General features: G+C 39.9%; 1 protein-coding gene across 2 annotated transcripts in view; it reads right to left on the reverse strand.

The window, feature by feature from the left end:
* The window catches only part of NPHP1 (nephrocystin 1), a 54,661-nt gene that overhangs the window by 3,223 nt on the left and 27,961 nt on the right, over nucleotides 1-23,477 (reverse strand). For both annotated transcript variants that reach the window (XM_035001028.1, XM_035001026.1), the window contains exons 12-18: nucleotides 22,589-22,663; nucleotides 20,712-20,822; nucleotides 19,392-19,474; nucleotides 17,074-17,150; nucleotides 16,093-16,192; nucleotides 6,221-6,333; nucleotides 2,725-2,798 (exon numbers count right to left, since the gene is read on the reverse strand). In XM_035001028.1, coding sequence (XP_034856919.1) covers nucleotides 2,725-2,798; nucleotides 6,221-6,333; nucleotides 16,093-16,192; nucleotides 17,074-17,150; nucleotides 19,392-19,474; nucleotides 20,712-20,822; nucleotides 22,589-22,663 — 633 coding nt within the window. The remainder of the gene's footprint in view (nucleotides 1-2,724; nucleotides 2,799-6,220; nucleotides 6,334-16,092; nucleotides 16,193-17,073; nucleotides 17,151-19,391; nucleotides 19,475-20,711; nucleotides 20,823-22,588; nucleotides 22,664-23,477) is intronic.

A 23,477-nucleotide genomic window follows, 5' to 3' on the forward strand; every position in this document is an offset into this window, starting at 1 on the left:
TATTATTATTATTATTATTATTATTATTATTATTATTATTATTATTATTATTATTATTATTATTATTATTATTATTATTAAAACACCACCAACAAACTACACTTAGCTAAGTTGATGCTAGGAGGCTCACACACTTCATGATAGAAACTTTAAAAGGTATCTGGCTTCACATGACTATCACTTAGCAACTTTAGACTTAACATCTGATAAAATGTGCCTACTGTTTGTTGTGTCAAGGTCTCACTTTATTTTTCACTGAGCTACCAGCAAGCAGTAAGGTGTTTCACTTATAGTAACTCAGTGTCGAACAGCAAATGTACGTGTGTGTGTGTGTGTGTGTGTGTGTGTTGGGGGGTCACTACTATACACCAAGATCCACTTCTTCCTTCCTTCTGGAGCAAACAGAAGACGCCATCTCCCAGCTCTCTTGAAGTTAAGTGGGGCCTTGTGACTGGTTCTGGCCAACGAAATGTGAGTAGAAATGGCCTATGCCACCTCAGGGCAAAGGCAGTGGAAAGTCCAAGGACAATCCTCTATTCTCTCTTTCCCTTCATGTGCAACTGGCAACAGAGAAGCCACCTGTTCTAGATGACGCTATGAGGAAGTGGCGCCTCCACTAGCCTGCATCCTTGGGTGACTATGGAGCACGGTCTTCCACTGATCCATGCTGGAAAGGTACCATGAGCGAGAAATTAACCTGTATTAGCTACCACCTCACAGGCCAGCTTATCCTAAGTAACATGGTATGCCATGAAGACAGGGCTCAAGAGTATAGAAATAAAGCGCTCTTTTTTATTTTTATTATTTATTGTACAAATAATTAACTGTGGAAAAGTTAATACAGATAAACAACTCATGATCCAGACATAATCAGTATTACCTTTCTAGAGTATATTCTTCCAGATAGTTTTACAGGCAGATATATAAATGTAAATATATATATTTAAATACACTTACTACAACTCAAATGATTTTTTTTCACTTTAATAATGTGTATGAACAACTTCACCTATGTGCCTTTTCTTGAGCCAGTGGCGCATCTGGACGCACCCAGACTGACCTGCAGTGCACTTGCCTGGGCTATCTGCTCATCAAGAAATGCAGAATTTAGACTAGCTTAGTGCTAAAGCTCCAGATTCTATGAGTGTTACACACCTGGAGAAAATGCCAGCACCTACACGGGGCCGTAGCCACAGTGAGCTCTCGCAAAATACTTGTCGAATGAATCAGTGGACTTCTGTTCTGTATAATGAATAGATATTATGATACTAATGACTTTATAGGGGGAAAAAAGAGAAATTCTGCATTATCTAATGCTAGTGCCAAATGAACTTGTCTGAAATTATGGACAGTCATATGCCATTAAGTCTTTTTGCAGAAAACTTCATTATTACTGTTGACACGCCAAACCTAGCCAAACCATCACATGAAATCAGCTTCAAAATCTTTGTAAAAATCTTTGCCGGTGATTGCTTCCTCCTTCCATTTCTCTGTCAGGCCCACAGGACCTCTGTCCTTACTGACAGGAATCACCTGCTAGCGTAGCTCATCTCCCTCCTGTATGGGTACTTTTCTGCCTGTGTGTCAGAGGCTTTCCAAAAGCAGAACCCTGTACAGATTATCCACCGTCTCCCATACACACTCTTTCCTGGCAATGTGAAGACTCAGATCCACTTTGCCCCCCTGCAGATGGCATTCTACATGCCAAATTGGATCCTTTGCTCTTCTTAAGAGCAAATAGAATACTCTCTATTCCTTCCTGCTTTAAAATGTTGGCTCATGCTGATCCTTCTACCTGTAATTTCTTTTTTAAAATGTTTTATTTTTTTTTTATTTTTTATTTTTTAAAGATTTTATTTATTTATTTATTTGAGAGAGAAACAGCATGAGAGGGGATAGGGTCAGAGGGAGAAGCAGGCTCCCCGCTGAGCCGGGAGCCCGATGTGGGACTCGATCCCAGGACTCCGGGATCATGACCTGAGCCGAAGGCAGTCACTTAACCGACTGAGCCACCCAGGCGCCCCCTGTAATTTCTTCCCTCCCATCTCAGCATGTCAAAATCCGACTTGGCCCCAGCTTTTTATTAGGTCTATCTCACCGAGGACCTCTTATGAAACAGGTTCCTGATCCTCATTTGCTGCCCTCTTTAAATCTTCAAGGACCTGATGGCACTTATCATGGTATCTGAGTACTGCCTTGCAGGCACAATGGACTCCTAATATTTGCTGACTCTGACATATTAAGTTCAAAAAATGGCTGAAAATTAGAGATTTCATATGGTTGAAACTAATATCCAGTTGCTATTTCATATAGCAGACAGTATATGTTGAATTAAAATAAAAAATTACATGCATGCCCTGATTCTCTTCTGAGAGCTCAGTTGATTTACCTAACAAACCATTTTGGATTTTTGCTCTTAGGACAAAATCCGTGGCCATCTTAAGTCAAGGAATAAACAACAGGCAAGAGATTGCAGCAGCGTGCATAGCAGGTACTCCATCTGCTTATCGGGGCAGGGAAGGCAGTCTTGGGAAGTAACATTCATACTAAGGAAGGAAGGATGAGACCAAGTTAACTAGACAATGGGCAGGGGTCGGGAGACACTGTCCAAACAGGAAAAAAACCCCAAAGCAACCCCAGAGCAGGTATCGGAATTCACTAACATGGTGTGTTTCACCAATTTCAGAGCCCACCAGGTTTCCATCACGGTGTGGTGCCACCTACCCTGAGTGCGTCCATCATGTCAGGCTGTTCCAAGAGCTTGGGGAAGGTGGCCAACACTGGGTTACTAATTAAGTCTGAAACACCAAAGAACAAAAAGGATTTTATATAAACTGCGCCCAATGTATCTGACTGCAACAGCCATAAAAACATTCATTCAGACAAAAATTATTGTGCCACATAATTTATTGATAACACATGCTCCACACTTTAACCTCTAGGAGGGCTCAAAGCTGTCTGCTCAACCTCCATCCACACCTATATTCATACCGCAGGGAGTTCTGAAATGAGTCTTGTGCCAAGTAGATAGAGCTTTTAGGGAGAAACTAAAGTGGCTCTGAACAGAATAAAACTAGAAAATTTTGTTCTTTCTTTGTCATTTCCCAATCTCTTTCCTCCTTATGATGTAACTGTGGTATGGTAAAAGGAACTAGTTAGAGAACTAATATAACTCAACACCAAAAAGCCAAATAATCCAATTAAAAAATGGGCAGAAGACATAAACAGACATTTCTCTGAAGAAGACATACAGATGGCCAACAGACACATGAAAAGATGCTCAATATAACTAATCATCAAGGACAAATCAAAATCAAAACCACAGTGAGAAGGGCGCCTGGGTGGCTCAGTCAGTTAAGCGTGCAACTCTTGATTTCAGCTCAGATCATGATCTCAGGGTCGTGAGATCAAGCCCTGTATCGGGCTCTGTGCTGGGTGTGGAGTCTGCTTAAGATTGTCTCTGTCCCTCTCCATTTGTCCCTCCCCCACCCACTTGCACTCTTTCTCTCTCTCTCTAAAAAAAACAAAAAACCACGAGATATCACCTCGTACCTGTCACAATGGCTAAAATAAAAAACACAAGAAATGACAAGTACCGGCAAGGATGTGGAAAAAATGGAACACCCATGCACTATTGGTGGGAATGCAAATTGGTGCAGACACTGTAGGAAAAAGTTCTTCAAAAAATTAAAAATGGAATTATCATATGATCCAGCAATTCCACTAGTGGGTATTTACCCAAAGAATCTGAAAACACTAATTTGAAAAGATACATGTGCCCCCATGTTTACTGCAGCATTATTCACAATAGCCAAATTACGGAAGCAGCCCCATATCCATAGACTGATGAATGGATAAAGAAGAGATACACACACACACACACACAGAGGAATATTATTCAGGAATAAAAAAGAATGAAATCTTGCCATCTGCAACAACTTGGATGGATCTAGAAGGTATAATGCTAAGCAAAATAAGTCAGTCAGAGAAAGACAAATCCCATATGATTTCACTCATATGTGGAATTTAAGAAACAAAACAAATGAACAAAGAAAAAAGAGATGAATGAGAAATAGACTCTTAACTATAGAGAACAGATGGTTACCAGAGAGGAGGTGGATGGGGGAAGGGTGAAATAGATGAAGGGTATGAAGTGTACACTTATCGCAATGAGCACTGAGTAATATATAGAATTGTTGAATCACTATACGGTACACCCAAAACTAACATAACACTGTATGTTAACTATACTGGAATTAAAAAAATAAAAAAAGAACCAGCTAGGAAGCACCCCTGCTCTTAGAAGGCTGAGCAGGAACCAATAAGTGCCGGGGGATAGGAGACCCGGGGCAGGCTGCTCAGGCCTGACTCCAGTCCACCAGAGCTCAGGGAAGGACCCCAGAACTGGTGTTGGGGTCAATGGATGGTGGTGGATGAAAATGAAAGGAATCAGGAGTTGAGGATTTTAGCCATAGGCCTAAATATTGTGTAGGAGAATACTGATATTCCACCATAAATAATGGCACGTGAAAGACCTGTGCAAAGAAGCACAGCAGGAAGGACACTCTTGAAATGGCATGGGCAATACAGTCTACTGTCTTGTTTCCTCAGTAGAGAAAAATCCTTCCTCTAGGCCTTACCAGGTTTATTCTGATGGTCAGATTCAAATGATGACAATGGTTCTGAGTAATCTCCTTCCCAACAAAAAAGCTAGTAAGCCTTATCCTCTCTAAGAAGCCATATCATTCATGAAGTTTTTCTAGAGTCACTGAAATAAATTCAAAGGCAAGTGATGATGAAAAAGCTTAAAGTGTCCTTCCCTTGGAGTTATAATTATTCCTTGAGAAATGGTGGTACTTCCCTGATACAGAGTTCCATTTCTATCTCCCTGTCAGGTGCTAAGTCCCCTGGAAAGGACTCCTGTCTAACCATGAACTCTACTTATGCACGAGTGCTAAGCCATCATAGGGTTCTGGGTCTTACTCACCCTGCTCCAGCCACACTGGCCCGCTTTCAACTGCGATCCCTCCAACATACTTGGGTGGTCTTGCTCCGGGAGTTTGGATAATGGCCCCTCTGCCCAGACATGCTCTTCCCGCACACCTCTAACTCCTCTCTCAGGTCTTATCTTAATATTACTTGCCTACAGACTTCCCTGAGGTCTTCCTAGTGTATGCTCATGTTGGCTTTCTTCCTTTAGAACACTTATTTTAGAAGGTTGAAAAGGATTATTCATATAATTTTGTGTTTGAAGTCTGTCACTCAACCAGGGTAGGGATGCCCACGCCTGTCACGTCCATCACGGGGCCTCGTACAATGGCTGGCATATAGGAGGCACTCAGTACATATCTGCTTACTGAGTCACTGAGTTCAAAGACTCTTCATTAAAATTAAACTGGCTTTTTTTTTTTTTAAGATTTTAGTTATTTATTCCAGGGGAGGGGGAGGGAGGGGCAGAGGAAGAGGGACAAGCAGACTCTGTACTGAGCGTGGAGCCCAATGCGGGGCTCAGTCCCAGGACCCTGAGATCATGACCTGAGCCAAAACCAAGAGTTGGATGCTTAACCGACCGAGCCACCCAGGCGCCCCCAGAGGCAATTCTTATAACACATGTATATCTCTTTGCAAGTTCAATCATGTGCGACAAGTCATTATTTTTTTTAAATTATTTTTTAACAGTTTACTGGGAAAAAGTTTCAAGCTCACAAAGAAGTTGTAAGAATAAAAATAGAACACCTGAATATCTCTTACCTGTATTCAATTTTTCCTAATTTGTTGATATTTATTTTTATTTATTTATTTATTTTTAATTTGTTGATATTTAAACTGCATGCATTAAGAACCAGTTATTTTGGATGATTTTGGTCTCTTCCCAAAAAGATGATGTATATGCCAAACATGTGGTAAAAACAGGTTATTCAAGACATTGAGGGAAAATATGATTATATCTGAGTTTTAGGATCTTAAATTTCCAGAATTTGTAATGTGAAAATATGCATATTGTAAAGAACTGAATATATACTGAGCTCACACAGGATATACACAAGTGCACAGTGGAGTACAATGCTGTGCATTTGAGGTAATTTATTCACATTGATGCAATTCGATATATTTTATTCCAAATGTCACTTTCAGAAGCAGAAGATAAAGGATGGCATAGGTTACATTTACTCAAAGCATGATGCATTACTGTACATAAGGAAACTGCAAAGACCCTTACCAGCATTTTGCATGCTCATCCTGTCTTTCAGGAGTACATCTCCAAGAATTTGGCGATAAAATATCAACAAATGAATGGAACACATACTTCCAATTAATGTTTCTGGCAGTAAACTGTTAAAGAAGAAGAACATGTATTCATTAAACAATCCCCTACAATCCAACCTACAATGTTTTTAAAATATATACTTACTACTTTAATGAACAGTTCCAAGTTTTGCTTCATTATTGAAAAAACTGTTCTACAATTTTAAAGAAAATTTCCACTATAAGTTGCCTACAGTAAACCTCAGAAAACTAATATTTTTCTTTTTAAACTAATATTTCTATTGTACATCTTCAAGTCTGAACTCTGTTTTGCCATTCTTATGCTTCCATTTTAGCATATACACCCATGTTAAATGTTAAATAAAAAAGTCATCAATTATGTGTTTGGGGAAGAAAGGGACTAGTCAGCTACATGTTTTGACAAAGCCATGTGGCCACCCATCCCGATGTGATGAATGAAGAGGAAACAGGAGTTCAGACTGTTCATGGTGCCGGGTGGAACTTGGTAGGGTGTGGCAATCCGGACTGAATTCTGACTTTGCTTCTTCCTAGCTATTGTGGCTTTGGGTTAATTAATTATTGTCCTTGTGTTTTGGTTTCCTCATTTGTAGAATACAGACAGTAATACCTCCATTTCAGAGGCTTACTAAAAGGATTAAATTGAGCTAAGTGTGAAGTGCTTAATGTAATGCCTGCTCCAGAATAATGGCTCAAAAACCAAAGAAAATTTCAATATTGATGGTAAGTTGGTATCAGTTTAAAATAGATTATTATAACTTTAAGATGTTATATGTAATCCTCATGATAACCACAAAGAAAAAGTCTATAGAATATACACAAAGGAAATGAAAAAGGAATCAAAATGTGTCACTACAAAAAAATTAATCAAATACAAAGGAAGACATTAAGGGACGAAATGAGGCACAGTGCCCCAGAAGTCCCCCAGAAGATGTACAAAAAAAACCAAATAACAAAACAGCAATACTAAGTTGGTTCCTATCAGTTATTACTTTAAATATAAATGGATTAAACTCTCCAATCAAAAGACACAGATTGGCAGGGGAGCCTGGGTGGCTCAGTTGGTTAAGCGACTGCCTTCGGCTCAGGTCATGGTCCTGGACTCCCGGGATCGAGTCCCACATCGGGCTCCCTGCTCAGCAGGAGTCTGCTTCCCACTCTGACCCTCCTCCCTCCCCCCTCCCCCCATTCTCTCTCAAAATAAATAAAATCTTTAAAAAAAAAAAAGACACAGATTGGCAGAATGAACAGAAAAACAGGATCTAACTCTATTCTATCTATAAGAAGCTCACTTTAGATCTATGGACACTCATAGGTTGAAAATGAAAGGATAAACAAAGACACTCCATGCAAATAGTAAACAAAAGAGAGCAGGGGTGGCTATAATAATATCAGACAAAATAGACTTTAAGTCAAAAAAACTGTTAAAAGAGACAAGGATATTATATGATGATAAAAGGGTCAATGCACCAAGAAGATATAAAAATTATAACACATGCAACAAATATTAGAGATCCTAAATATATGAAGCAGACATCAACAAAACTGAAAAGAGAAATACACAGATCTACAATCATAGTAGGAGACTCTATTACACCACTTTCAATAAAGAACAACCAGACAAAAGATCAGTAAGGAAATAGAAGACAACACTGTAGATCAGCTATAACTAAGACTTTTACAGAACACTTTGCTCAGTAATAGCAGAATACGCATTTTTCTCAAGTGTACATGGGACATTCTCCAGGACAGGCTACAATACCAGTCTTAGTGTTAGGCTGTTAGGCTACATATGTTAGGCTACAACACCAGTCTTAATAATTTAAAAGACTGAAATCATACGAAGTATCTTTCCTGATCACAGTGGAATGAAATTAGAAATCAACAGCAGAAGGAAAACTAGAAAATTCACAAATATATGGAGATTAAACATCACACTCTTAAGCAATCAATGGCTCAAAGAGGAACTCACAAAGAAAATGAGAAAGTATCTTGAGACAAATAAAATGAAAACATAACATACCAAAACTTATGGGATGCAATGAAGGCCGTGCTAAGAGGGAAAGTTTATAGTTATAAATGCTTACATTAATAAAGAAAGATCTCAAATCAACCACGTAACTTTAAACCTTAAGGAACTAGGAAAGAAAAAAACAAATGAAACCGAAGTGTAGCAAAAGGAAAGAAATAATAAAGATTAGAGTAGAGATGGACAAAACAGAACAGAAAACAACAGAGAGAATCAATGAAAACAAGAATTGGTTCTTAGCAAAGATCAACAAAATCGACACCTTTAACTAGAGGACTAAGAAAAAAAGAAGATTCAAGTTATAAAATCAGAAATGAAGAGATGTTACTACTGATTTTACAAAAATGGAAAAGGATTGTAAGACAGTACTATGAATAACTGTATATCCACAAGTTAGATAATCTAGATGAAATGGACAAATTCCTAGAAACACAAAACCTACCAAGGCTGAATCAGGAATAAATAGAAAATATGAATAGATTTACAACTAGTAAGGAGATTGAATCAATAATCAAAGACCTCCCAATGAATAAAACCCCACGACAGATGGCTTCACTGGTTTATATACACTATGAACAAATGGAATCTATTCCTGGAATGCAAGGACGGTTCAACATTAAAAAAATCAATCAATGTAATACACTACATTAACAGAATGAAGCAAAAACCCACATGATCTTCTCAACTGATGCTGAAAAAGAATTTGACAAAATTCAATACCTTTTCATAATAAAAACACTCAACAATCCTAGGAATAGAAGAAAACTACCTCCACATAATAAAGGCCATATATGAAAATCCCACATCATATTCAATGGTGAAAGACCATAAACTTTTTCTCTAAGATCAGAAACAACACAGGGGGCGCCTGGGTGGCTCAGTTGGTTAAGCGATTGCCTTCGGCTCAGGTCATGATCCTGGAGTCCCTGGATCGAGTCCCGCATCGGGCTCCCTGCTCGGCAGGGAGCCTGCTTCTCCCTCTGACCCTCCCTCCTCTCATGTGCTCGCTCTCTCTCAATCTCTCTGTCTCAAATAAATAAATAAATAAAATCTTAAAAAAAAAAGAAAAGAAAAGAAACAACACAAGGATGCCTGCTTTCACCACTTTTATTCAATATAGTACTAGAAGTCCTAGCCAGAGCCCCAGGCAAGAAAAAGGAACAAAAGACATCCAAATTGGAAAAGAAGAAGTAAAATTATCTCTGTTCACAGACAACATGGTCTTATATGTAGAAAACCCTAAAGATTCCACAAAAAACTGTTCAAATAAACAAATTCAACCAAGCTGTAGGATATAAAATCAGCACACAAAAATTAGTCTTGCTTCCATACACCAATAATGAACAATTTGAAAAGAAAATTAAAACCAATTCCATATACAATAGCATCAAAAAGAAGAAAATACTTATAAAAATAGAAACAAAATTTCAATATTATTTCAAAAATAATAATCTGGAAACATGACAAGTGAGTGCTTTAAAATCCTGACACATGACATGCACTAAGTGCCTACTGGGCATGTATACTGAGCACAAGAGCTAACATTAGAATATACTCAAAAAAATGTCTTGAATCATTCTAAATATACATTTTCTAAATATTATTTTTAGAAATACATGAACTTGGGGCGCCTGGGTGGCTCAGTTGGTTAAGCAACTGCCTTCGGCTCAGGTCATGATCCTGGAGTCCCGGGATCGAGTCCCACATCGGGCTCCCTGCTCGGCAGGGAGCCTGCTTCTCCCTCTGATCCTCCCCCTCTCATGCTCTTTGTCTCCCATTCTCTCTCTCAGATAAAAAAAAAAAAAAATCTTTAAAAAAAAAAAAAAAGAAATACATGAACTCTGTCATTAAGCGATAAAGAATGACCACATAGGAAATCTTGAAAACCTTGCAAACCATGCCCTTTATCAAGAAGGAAAATATCTTCGGGCTAAGAAAAACCATCAAAAGTTAAAAAAGAGACTTTAACTTTTGTAAATTAATCCTTTAATTTCTAGAATAAGTATTTTAGAAGGGGACATTAGTTGCAGAGGTAATATTCAGGCTTCTAGCCTGGTGGAAGAGAACAGAGTAAGTGTAATCCCTAGGGTGGTACAGGAACAATGGATTCCCTAGAGGTAGCTTCATGGAATTTTGTAAGTATCCTTCACCACTTCCTAACCCCCGCATTTCTAGAAACATCCCCAAAATGCAAGAGAGGCTTTCTGACATTCATATAGGGCACGTGGCACACAAAGTTAGAAATCGTTGTTTTTCACCGCCGCTACGATGCCGGTCCTGTGTCTGACCTGGATTTCAAAGACTGGCTGCGGAGGACCAGTTAAGCTGCCTTGATGCCACCACATGTCTGCTCAGTGTTCAGCTGTGATCCCTCAGGCTTGTTCCACATCCTGCCCTCTGGTCTATGGTCCATTTGGGCAGTGTTTCAGCTGCATGCCCAAGCCATGGCTCATGCTGAAGAACAGCCAGTGATTTTGCTGGAGGAAGGGGTGTAACCTTCCTTCCATTTTTCCCTCTCCTCTCACAGACCCGTCTGCTCTGTCTGGTTGGCATTGCTGCCAGCTGCGGTGGAGGCCTTCGTTCCTCCCACAGGGTGGGCGCTCCCTTCCTTCTGGCACTTCCCCACAACATGAGGCAGGACTGCTGTACTTTATTAGTTTTCTTTGGGGAAATCCTCTGATTTTCCCAAACCCAAGATGAGTAGAAAGCTCTGGGCTATGGAGGTTGGCTAAGTTGAAGAAGTAAAAATATACTTCTTTCTGATCTCACAGATACACCAGCAAACTCTGATGGCGGAAGTGCAATGAACCTAATCATGGGCCCCAGGCTAGTAACACGATTACCTCATTTATTTTTAGAAACAATACAATGGAAGTGAAAGAGGGAAAAAAAGATGGGAGACATCAAGAAGGCAAAGACAAATAAGTTTATAGCAAATTTATACGCATGCACACAGCCTACTTTTACAGACCCGTATTTCTTGGGATTCTGAACTCATGCACTGGGAGTCTGGGTCGAAATTCAGAGCCTGCCCTCATCAGCGGCTTAAACGCATGCTTTTGGCCAAATCACATCAGGGTAAAACCCCACTGAAAAATAGCTCCAAAATTAGAATGGCATACTCTCAGTGAAACTGAAGGATCTCTTTGCTTCCTCTTTCATCTCCTACTGAGAGGGTGACCATGATTACAACTGTCTCCGCCAAAGGAATCTCACAGGCAGGATTCTGGTGCGGTTTCTTTGAAAAGGAGACAAGTCTACATTGGTTAATTTGCATTTTTGCGGGTCTCCGGACATCCAAGGGTACGCACACATAAGACTGCCGGCTGTGAGAGGGCAGTATGAAGACAACTAGCAAAGGAACTGGGGGAAAGTGGGCGGGAAGGCAAACTCTCTGGGCTTCCCACCATTGGGTCTGTGTGCATTGCTGTATCTTGCTTGGCATAATGTTAAAAGCCTCTGTCCTTTCTCCTTTAAGCAGAAGAGTCTGGCCAAACAAAAGTGGAGTTCTTAAGCAAGGGAGGGTGGGGAGAGAGGTGTGATGCACTTTTGGAGGAGAGGACGAGGGCTCTTGGTATCGTTACTTGTCTTCCTCTTCCATCCACTTGAAGGTGGCAGTCAGGGAAGGAGAGGGGACTGAGATGGATCAGTCTTGCTTCAGTCTCCACCTCCAGGGTGTGCAGGCTCAGGGCAGAGATGCCCAAAAGCACCCATGCTGGTGCCCAGCCTCTCACCCTGGACCCACAGCACAGCCTTCACACCACAGCTCATGGGCTCTGCAGTGAGGCAGGGGCGTCTGGATTCTCTGTGCCCATGGCCTGGTCTCTGTAGAGCCAGCCTGAGCCTAGGCCGCACCAGAGAGTTGCCCCAAGCCACACTTGCCACTATCAGGCATACACATTTCAGGATCATACAAAGTAGAGTGGCAATGCTCGGGTCCCCCTCTGGGCTCTAGGAGGAGAGAAGAGCACACACCAAGACAAGGTGGGGGACTTTAGGGACAGCAGGAGGCAGAACAGAGGTCCTAAGGAAGATTTCTACTTTGAAATTCTTTAGTAAACATTTTTTTGGGTGCCTAGTGTGTGCTGTGATCAAACAAGCACCTTAGTTCCTGCAGTCCGGAGGGCAAGGACTCAGGACCCTTCTCTGAGAACCAGCATACAGAAGAACACTCACTGCTTTGGAAGCATGGGCCTGCCTACCTGACCTGTGCACCACCCAGACAAATCTGATCCCTAGATGGTAAAAAGTATCTTGGAACCAGTATTTGGGGCCAAAGCAACACTATTAAGAGCTGTACTTGAAAGACACACTTGGGAGTACTTGGGGAACTCTTGGAGGCTTACCAATGAGATGAGGAGTGGGAGGCTGAAGAAGCAGGAAGAATGAAGCCAAACAGGATTTTGGCTTTTCTTTTACAAAGACTGCTACTGTGCTTCTTTTTTCTAAATCTTGAAAAATAACAATTTTCCAAGGAAAGTCTGGCCAAAAAAGGGAATTTATAAGTGCTATAAACATCGGGGGGGGGGGAGGGCAGTCAAGAGAATGAATAATATCCATGAACACATTATTAATGGTTATTGAAAGATTTAATTGTTAATACTAGAATTAGAAAATACATTTCAGTATCAGATATAAGAACAAGGAATATTTAAACTAAGGGCATGATCCAGAATGAGAAAAGCAACAATTCAGGAGGATATGCCAAGTTTTCATCTCTTACTCTGTTTCTTGGTGATCAGCAAGAAGCAGGTCGCGGTGGGACAGGCCAACTTCATCAGTTTCTGCTCCCAGGCCCTGCTCTTCCCTTCCACCTCTTGTCCACTATATGCCCTCTGTGTTAGGTTCCTTTTCTCCATGGCTTCCTATCTTCACATGTGCACAGCTCTCCCATCCTTCAAAGCCTATTTCAAATCCCTCCTGATCTTACCAGCTACACAGCACATTTTCATTTAAACAAATTTATGACATACAACACCATGGACCTGGAATTATATTTGCATTTATCTATAATATGATAATAATAATAGTAAATAATTATAGCTAACACTTACTTTATTTTACTCTGTGCCATATACTATAAAAACAATCTAAGTGTTTTATATACTTTCTTTTCATTAAACCTCATTATAGCTTCATGGGGTTGATATTATTATGCCCATTTAAAAGATGTAGACATTGGGATCCTGAGAAAGATAGTTAAATGACTTGTCCAAGAGGCTACTGAGTTGGAAGGTGACAGATCTGGGACCCTACTAGTGTAAAAGTTCCTTGAAATAGGTGAAGGGGATTAAGAGTACATTTATTGTGATGTATGGAATGTACGGAATTGTTAAATCACTATATTGTACACCTGAGATGACTATAACACTGTATGTTAATTATACTGGAATAAAAAATCTAAAAAGAGCTCTATAAATCAATAAAAGAAAATTAACTAAAAAGTAAAATAAATTTTAAAAAGCTCCCTGAAGAGGGGCGCCTGGGTGGCTCAGTCATTAAGCGTCTGCCTTCGGCTCATGTCATGATCCCAGGGTCCTGGGATGGAGCCTTGCATCGGGCTCCCTGCTCTGTGGGAAGCCTGCTTCTCCCTCTTCCACCCCCCCTGCTTGTGTTCCCTTTCTCGCTGTCTCTCTCTCTCTCTGTCAAATAAATAAATAAAATCTTTAAAAAGAAAGAAAAAAAGAAAAAGAAAAAGAAAAAAAAGCTCCCTGAAGAAAATGCAAATTAAAACCACCAGGAGATACCATTACTCACTTATTAAAATGGCCAAAATAGAAAAAAATGGATAATACCAAGAATATGCCTAATTGGAACTTTCATACATTGCTGCTGGGGGTATAAAATGCTATAGCTATTTTGGAAAACAATTTGGCAGTTTCTTTTTTTTTTTTTTTAAAGATTTTATTTATTTATTTGACAGATAGAGAGCACAAGTAGGCAGAGAGGCAGGCAGAGGGAGAGAGAGAAGCAGACTCCCCGCTGAGCGTGGAGCCCGACACGGGGCTCGATCCCAGGACTTCAGGATCATGACCTGAGCCGAAGGCAGCCGCTCAACCGACTGAGCCACCCAGGCGCCCCAACAATTTGGCAGTTTCTTACAAAATTAGAAGGACACCAGATGATGCAGCAATCCCGCTCCTAGGTATTTATACCTCTGAAAAATAAAGTCATATGGCCACACACAAAAAACCTGTATGCAAATATTTAGAGTGGCTTTATTCATAATTGCCCAAACTTAGAAACAACCCAGATGTCTATCAGTCAGTGAATGGATAAATGCATTATGGTATATCCATCAAATGAAATAATATTTAGAACAAAAAAGAACAACTTCTACTACGTGCAATGGCATGGATGACTCTCAAATGCGGCAGTATGCTGGGTGAAAGAAACCAGACCTAGTAGGCTACATACTGAATGACTCCATATGTATGACATTCTGGAAAAGACAAAACTGCTGGGAATACAAATGGCCAACAGACACATGAAAAAATGTTCAACATCACTCGGCATCAGGGAAATACAAATCAAAACCACAGTGAGACACCACTTCACACCAGTCAGCATGGCTAATGTTAACAACTCAGGAAACAACAAATGTTAGCGAGGATGTGGATAAAGGGGAACCCTTTTGTATTGTTGGTGGGAATGAAAACTGTGCAGCCACTCTGGAAAACAGTATGGAAGTTCCTCAAAAGTTAAAAATAGAACTACTGGGTATTTATCCAAAGGATAAAAAAATGCTGATTCGAAGGGGCACCTGCACCCTGATGTTTATAGCAGTGATGTCCACAATAGCCAAGCTATGGAAAGATGTTCATCGACTGATGAATTGATAAAGAAGATGTGGTGTATATATACAATGGAATTTACTCAGCCATCAAAAAATGAAATCTTACCATTTGCAACAACGTGAATGGAACTAGAAGGTAGTATGCTAAGCAAAATAAGTCAATCAGAGAAAGGCAATTATCATATGGTTTCACTCATATGTGGAATTTAGGAAACAAAACAGAGGATCATAGGGGAAGGGAGGGAAAAATAAAATAAGACAAAATCAGAGAGGGAGACAAACCATGAGAGGCTCTTAACTACAGGAAACAAACTGAGGGGTGCTGGAAGGGAGGTGGGTGAGGGGATGGGGTAACTGGGTGACAGGCATTAAGGAGGGCATTTGATGTAAGGAGCCCTGGGTATTATATGCAACTGATGAATCACTAAACTCTACCTCTGAGACTAAAAACTAAAAAATGAAAACTGAAAAACAAAAAACAAACTGCGGGAAAAGAAGACAGATGAGTGGCTGCCTGAGGCTGAGGCTGGGGAGCTGACCACAAAGCAGACAGCTGTTTAGAGTGATGGGAATGTTCTTCATCTTGGTTGTGGTGGTAGTTACACGACTGTATACACTGGTCAAGACTCAGAGAACTGTAAACCAAAAAAGGTAAGTTTTATTGCATGGAAATTATACCTTAACTAACCTGATACTTAAAAAAGGTTCCCTGACAACAGGATTGTGGATGGCAAGCCCGATTTAGCCAAGTTTCTCTACTATTTCTGACCAAATGTATCACTTGAACTAACCAGTAAACAAAAGCGTAAGCTGATTTGAATTTTCCTACCATTCCATTCCCTTGCTGATCCTCAGCAGATGAATTAATGAGGAACAAACTAACCGACAAAAGATGATCAAGCAGGAGGAGAAGCCAAAAGCAGAGATGGTCTCTAGACGCCGAAGGGCCTCAAGTTCACTGGCCAGGTAAGTGGGTACCAACCTCAGCGAGTCTCTTGATCTTCTGTTCAAAGATCTCAGTTTTACTAGGAGTTGAGGCTGCCTTCTCATTGTCATCATCTGATGGAAAACACTCCCATGTGCTTTAAAAAAAAAAATAAATAAATGTCAAAACTTGGAAGTGCTTGAGACAGTGAGTATAATAAAACAAAGTACTTTTTACAATAAAACAAAGATTTGGGGTAAAAATAGTAATTGTATGAAAAGCAGGAGTCCCTCACATGCCCTAAATGAGCTGATAAAGAGATAAAGCATGGTGTTAAAGCCTCCCGGCCTCCCTAAGTACCCCTGGAGCTGCCACTACACCAGAAGCTTCAACAGCACCGCTGCCAGATATTATAAAGAGATAAAGGGAGTTTAAAAAAGCATGCCTGACTCCAGGCAGATCCAACTGCTTCCCAGGTCCTAAGCCCTTCCCTGTTCCAAGAAGCTGGGACAAGCATCACCAGGGCAGCAGCAATGCTATGTGTTCTAAGTTATGAAACAAGGAGAGTTCCAAATCTCTCAGGAGCTGAGCTCTGCAAGGCAAGGATCGGATGTGTCTTACTCTCCATTTTCCCATTATTTAGCACAGTGCCTGGTCAATGAATATATTAAAAGATGCTCAATATTTGTGGAAGGCAACTCGGCATGTGTACCACAATTTGAAATGTCTACGTCCTTTAGCCCAGCAACAGGCAACCTGGGAGTTAGTCTATGTCATTAACTCTGTGGCGGTCACAAGTTATCAGCCCAGTGTTCAAGGAGAAGGCATTAATGAATGGTCCTCATTCTATCTATCTATCACCTTATCTAAGAAGCACTTAGATAAAAGTGACTAGGATTTTACTATCAAATGACTTATTTTTAAAAATGTGAATTCAAGTGAAGAATGTTATGCTTATTAGAATATAGCTCTCTTTGCTGATGCATATTCTGTGTACTTTCTCAGGGAAGGAGAGAAATCAATGCCTAAGAGCTGTACCTCTTCTGGATATTGAAGGGTCCACTTCAACACCTTTTTCATAAGGGGTGCCACCATTCAAGAAGAGTTCATACGTTCTACAAAAGAATAGCAAAAAACCACGTGTTTCTATTTTGAAACACTGAAATCAGTAGTGAAATATTTTTTAGCACAGATAACATTCCCAGACATTTTATTTGTTTCATTGCTAAATGAGAATAAAAGTTGTTGATTCCTCTGTGAGGTATTACCTCAGTAAATAAAGTTTCTTTCTTAACTTTGAACTATAGAAAATACATTTTTCCCCATTAAAATGAGAAAAATTAATTGATGCCATTAAAGTGTTTTGACTTTAATGATTTACATTAATGAATGTATTAATGATGTATTTTAAATGTATTTTTCAAATGCTTAAATGGCATAGAAATGATAAGTAAAAAACAAAACAGGGGCACCTGGGTGGGTCAGTCAGTTAAGTGTCTGCCTTTGGCTCAGGTCATGATCTCAGGGTCCTGGGATCCGCCTAGTGGAGTCTGCTTTTCCCTTTCCCTCTGCCACTCCCTCTGCTCTTGCTCTCTCTTTCTCAAATAAATAAAATCTTAAAAAAAAAAGCCAAAACCAAAAAAACCCCGAAACATCCCTCCCCATCCCATCCCCTCTAGTCTGGTAAGGCCCTTGCCCTACCTTTTTCTATGCAAATGCAAACAAATATATATATATACACAGTAAATCTCAAAACTGACACATTTTCTTTCAAAGTTGCATATTACCTAAGTATAGAAAGTATAAGATAAAAGTCCTCTTTAATCCCACTGCATTACCTCCCTAGTTCTGTGCCTCAGAGGCAACCTCTGGGAACACTTTACATAGGCCCGCCCACATATACACACAAATACAGTTTTTCATGAAAAAAAATGGAGCCATAGTACACATACTATTCTGCAACTTGCTTTTTCCATATCATAATATACACTGGAAATATTTCAGTGTCAATACATGGGCTTCTACCTCATTTAGAAAAATAGCTGTGACTTCCCTTTTGGAAAGATGGAGTAAACACCCTTTACCCTCCCACTAGGTACAGCTAAAAACCCTAGACATTCTTAAAAACAAAACAAAACAAATTTAAATCACAAGCAGACTGGACTTTTACGTTCTGGGAGGCCGTGCCCTTCTCCCTATCACCGGGATGATGTCAGAGAAGGACAAGTGGAGCCCGGACTTTTACCTCTGCCCTGTGGTGAAGAGGCCATGCCCGCCCCTGGGGTGTAAGGAGAAGTCACAGAAGGCAGGGAGCATTATCTGAATCAATCCTCATAATAACCCTTTGGGGTAGGAACTATTACAATCTCCCATTTTAAAAAGAGGAAATTGGGGCTTGCAGGCAAGGAACCTGGAACTTGGCTTACAGTTACACAGACAGAGCCAGGCCGAGAGCCCTGAATGTTATAATTCCAAACCTTGGATCTTAATTACCATCCTGATGACTGCCCATGTGTCTCTCTTCTGTGAATTTCTTGTTTGTATCCTAGACTTAGATTTTTTTGTGTATGCCCATTTAAAAACTTGGACTATCTTTTTCTTATTCATTTTTGAGAACCCATTTTATATTAGGGATAATAATCTGACCATTCTGTATATAATGCAGATATTTGGTACCAGTCTGCCTTTTGGTTTTAAGTTTTAAATTTGTTTACAGTGACTGCCATTACAATTTCAGTGTATCACCTATAGGAGAAAGGTAGAGTCACAGAGGACCTGGGGACCCTGGACTTAGCTTTTCCACTCTGGAGAGAATCAGGTTCTGTTTCAGCACTGTGAAATGTGCTAATACCACAGGAATTTACTGAAAAATATTCTCAGCAGAGAGTAAACATCTTTTATTATTTATTTATTTATTTTTTGAGAGAGAAAAAGAGTGAGTGAGTGAGCGAGCAGGGGTGGGAGAAGAGCAGAGGGAGAGGGAGAGAGAATCCCAAGCAGGCTCCACGCTCAGCGCAGAGCCCAATGCAGGGCTCAATCTCACCACCCTGAGTTCATAACCTGAGCCAAAACCGAGTTGGATGCTCACCCAACTGAGCCAGCCAGGCACCCCTGAGTAAACATCTTTTAAAATACCTATTCTATAAGTGGCATTTCTTCCTCTCTAAGATGACCCTGTGCATGCTGTTTTCATATACCACTTCAAAGAACATTAAAAGATCAACATTAAAAGCCCTCTCCCCACAAGTTTTTGAAATGCTAACAGAATATACACTCTGCAAACCTGAGATATCCAGATTCTAAATAATGAATTTCTACAAAATTACTCATTTGGAAGGAATATATAGGCAACTTACTTTGCTGGAATAGGAATTCCACTGGCATCAAAAAGTTTAAGAAACACCCAGCCACAACTTAATTCTCCTCTTTCACCGGTTGACTATGAAATAAACAGGCATACAAAATTTAATTATCTGAACCAAATTTAAAAGCACATACCAAGTCCTTTAAAGGGAACAAAATTAGCATTCACTTTTAGGACTAAAAAATTCTGTACAAGAAAATAAAGTGAAATACAGTGGGTCCCATTTTCCTTGCAGGCCAGATGGCAAAGGCAGTATGAAAAGTGAAAATCCTATCTTGTCAAATTACTTTTGAAAATTCCGTAAACCTGATGATGTGGCAACTGTTGCTATTGTTTCTTAAATGATGTATTTGTGGAATGATCTAAACCATATCAGTACTACATGGGATTATGCAGCTTTGCCCCAATGAGAGATGGAATGCACAAATTAAATCATTTTTTTTAATCATCCGTCAGAACTTTACCTCCACCGTCAACTGCTGAAAGCCACTAGGGACTTGCTTGGGGCCCTGCTTCCCTCTCCTGTCCTACCCACCCATAACACATTTGGATGCATCTGCCTTAAAGAAATGAAAGGATGGTGTGATACTATTAATATAATAGCAGTTGGTTCTCTGGGTCACCTTGAGGCCAAGTATATATACTACACCTACCAAGGTATTATTAGAATGTGGAGACATTTAAATTACTATCATGTCAAGTAGGTGAGGATGATTAAGAGCACACTTATCATGATGAGCACTGAGCAATGTACACAACTGCTGAATCACTATACTGTACACTTGAAACTAACATAACACTGTACGTTAACATACTGTAATTAAAATAAAAGACTCAATAAAATAAAAATAAATAAGACTATCACAGACCCATACCTACTGGTTCAACTGTTTACATGACATGAGTTAATCCAAGTTTCTGGTGCCTTTATAAAAATTACCACTCTGTCAGGTCCCTTAATTAGAAGCATCAGCCGCAAGGTTAAGTATAACTTGACCCTCTAGGACAGAGGTCAAACAGCCCTGGAATGCCACTGAATATCTTTTATCACTTTCACAAAGTCTCATCCTTTTCAAATCTTCATTCTTTAAAAGCACTGGAGTTCATTCAAGTTATAAACAAATACACTTTTATTGTAAATGCTACTGAAAAAGCAGTGCTATATATAAATTAGAACCACCATTCCCATTCCTCGAGAGATTAAAATTTTATTACGTAGAAAAACCTCAATTATTTTACTTGTAAATAGACTTTTTTTTTAAACTTCCCTTTAATTGATACATTACAAAGCTTTATCTTTCAACTGACATACATTGCGAATATAAGAAATTCCAAGTTCAAATAATATTCCAAGATCTGGAGATGAAGAATTGGATCTGATAAAACAATCACCATCAAGCAAGCAGGGCAAGATGCCAGTAACCTGAAACAATAAAGAAAACTAAGTTACTAATACAAATTTAAAATGGGAGGGAGGTTTCAGCTCTACTTGTCGGTGTGTAGTTTATACCTTTGCACCGTAATAACGGTCTTTTAAAGGAAACAGAAAGCAGGTGGATTGGACCCATCTACACCAGTAATTTCAAGTTAAAAAATTTAAGTTTTGTGTTGAGGGAAATACCTTTACTTTCACTCACTCTTTGGTGAGAGTAGAGGCTAATGTGAAACAAGTACTGTACCTAAGTCCTCAGAGGTGTTATAAAAATAGTTTGCATATATAATAAGATATTTAACTTAACCATTGTTTTTTTGTAAACAGAACTAAAATTGAAGACTTTATACACACATTTGCTCAACTTTCCCGAGGTGTGCCTTGCAAATTTTCCTTTCCTTTCTCTTTTGTTCATTCCTTTTCCTCTCTCCGGACAACCACACCCTCCTGTCTTGCCTATAAAATCTTCCCCAACCCTCAAAGTTTAGTTTCTCTTCTACAAAAGCTTCCCTGAGCCTGAGGGCTGGAATTAATGTCACCCTCTTCTGCGCTTCCACAGCACTTAAGAGTCCGGCAACCGTGACATTCTGTCCTTGTGGTGGTTATCAACAGACCCCGCCCCCACAGGGCTACTCCAAGGATTAAATGAGATCATAGAACGTGCCCAGGAGGACCTACCACCGTGCCTGGCACATGGACAGAGCTCCATAAACACAGGCTATTGTTATTATACCTGTATATGTTTCTTCTCTACCAACATGTAAGTTCCCACAGTGGCTAGGAAGAATGTCTCACACCTAACAGATGCTTAATTTCCCTCAACAAAGGAACAATTTCTTATTATTTCTTCTTCCAAACAGTTTGTCTTTATATCCAGAAAAAATTAGAAAATTCGACCCTAAATGCTTCATATACACAGAGATGCAACATCAGAACTGTGAAGCGTTGTGCCGAAATACAAGCAGTAGGGCGCTTAGATCAAACTGGACTTCCAGGAGATGCGCAAAAAGCAAGCGGGGGCACATGCAGCACGCAAGCCTCCTCCACGCCCTGTGCCCTCTCCTTGAACCCCTACTGCTTGAAGATCTTCGGATGCAGTAAGAGAAAGGTTAATGGAGGACTTTTAGGGTGCAGTGCCCCAAGGGAATTAGCTATGGGAAGTAAACATTAAAGTAATGAAACTGTAGAGGCAGAAAAAAGGTAAAGTAAAATAAACTACAGACAGTATTATAATAAGAACATCAAGATATCCAATCTTCATGTTCACTCACATCTATGTCACAGGGACTCCATGGTTTGAAGGCACCTAACCTCATTCCAGTCTTTTTTTTGTTCCAGGCTTGATGGTGCCTGGGTACAATGTACCAGCCCTGGGCGTCACCCTTGATTTTATCTGAAGAAAGCACAGCTCTCATTAGCATGGTTGATTTCATTTGTGAAAAACACTTCCTAAATTTATCTTTTTGTTTTCATTTTCATCAGGGGGCATTTCCTAGAATTGAACCCCGAAATCCACTGAATGAGATGATTCATAGGAATTATAACTCTGATGAGTCAGAAACAAAAGTAATTTTTATCAAAGTCTTCAGAGAACATTAATCTAAAGATTCAAATCTGGCCCCATATATTCTGTGCTTAACCTAAATACGTTATTTCAGAGATACCCATGGACAGCTTTGCTTCAGAAATCAATTGCCTATCACTTAACAGGTAAAAGAGGTTCACGTTTCATTCCATTCCTTTAGCAGATTCCTTACCTGGGGAGAAAAGGTCCATGTTTTGGGCTTTTTAGGTTGCCATGTGGCTCTGACTGTATGAATGTTGCTCAGAACCTGAAATGAGATTTTCTTATTTGAGATCATGCTGTAGAGAGCTCTCTAAAACATCCCCACTTCTAGGGGTGCCTGGCTGGCTCAGTACGTTGAGCATCCCACTTTTGATCTGGGCTCCAGTCATGACCTCAGGGTCCTGGAATCGAGCCCTAGGCTCCATGCTTGGGTGGGGGTGGTCTGCTTGAGGATTTTTCGCGGTCTCCCTCTGCCCCTCCCCCTTCTCTAAAATAAATAAAATTTTAAAAAATTTAAAAAGAAAAAAACCTAACAGGTCACCACTTCTACATCCCAAACAGCAGTGAACAGGCTATACTGTGTGGAACAGAGGGCCTCAAGGGGGTTCTTTCACTTTTTAGTTGTGCAACTCTGTAATTTGTTTTCTTTTTATATCAGGTACATATAGAACTTTAAAAACGAGTAACAAAAAACTGTTATGGCACTAATTTATAAAATAACGAAAGAACTGATGAAATAAATTCAGACTCAGATCTTTGCACTAGTAAAAAATTATAGTAAGTGAAATACTATCTGGAACAGGTTTATCAGAAAAGGAAGTGAAATTTCAGATACGAATGACCTTTTAAGAAATGTGACCCCTAAGAGCATTTTATGGTAGCCCATCACCCTGCCACTAAGGACAGACAATGCTGATAACAGCCCAGATATACAGCCTCAGTTTTCTTCAAGATCTCCAGCCGCCTAAGTTATATTCTTCCTGCAACTTAATCACACCCAGGGGTGTGAACAGAAGCCAAGTGGGGAACCTGGACTTCCATTCTCACCTGGAGTAGTGAGGTGGCACCACCTTCCCTTG

The sequence above is a fragment of the Mirounga leonina genome, unplaced genomic scaffold (genome assembly GCF_011800145.1).
Source record: "Mirounga leonina isolate KUSES-001 unplaced genomic scaffold, KU_Mleo_1.0 Mir_125, whole genome shotgun sequence".
NCBI lineage: Eukaryota > Metazoa > Chordata > Mammalia > Carnivora > Phocidae > Mirounga > Mirounga leonina.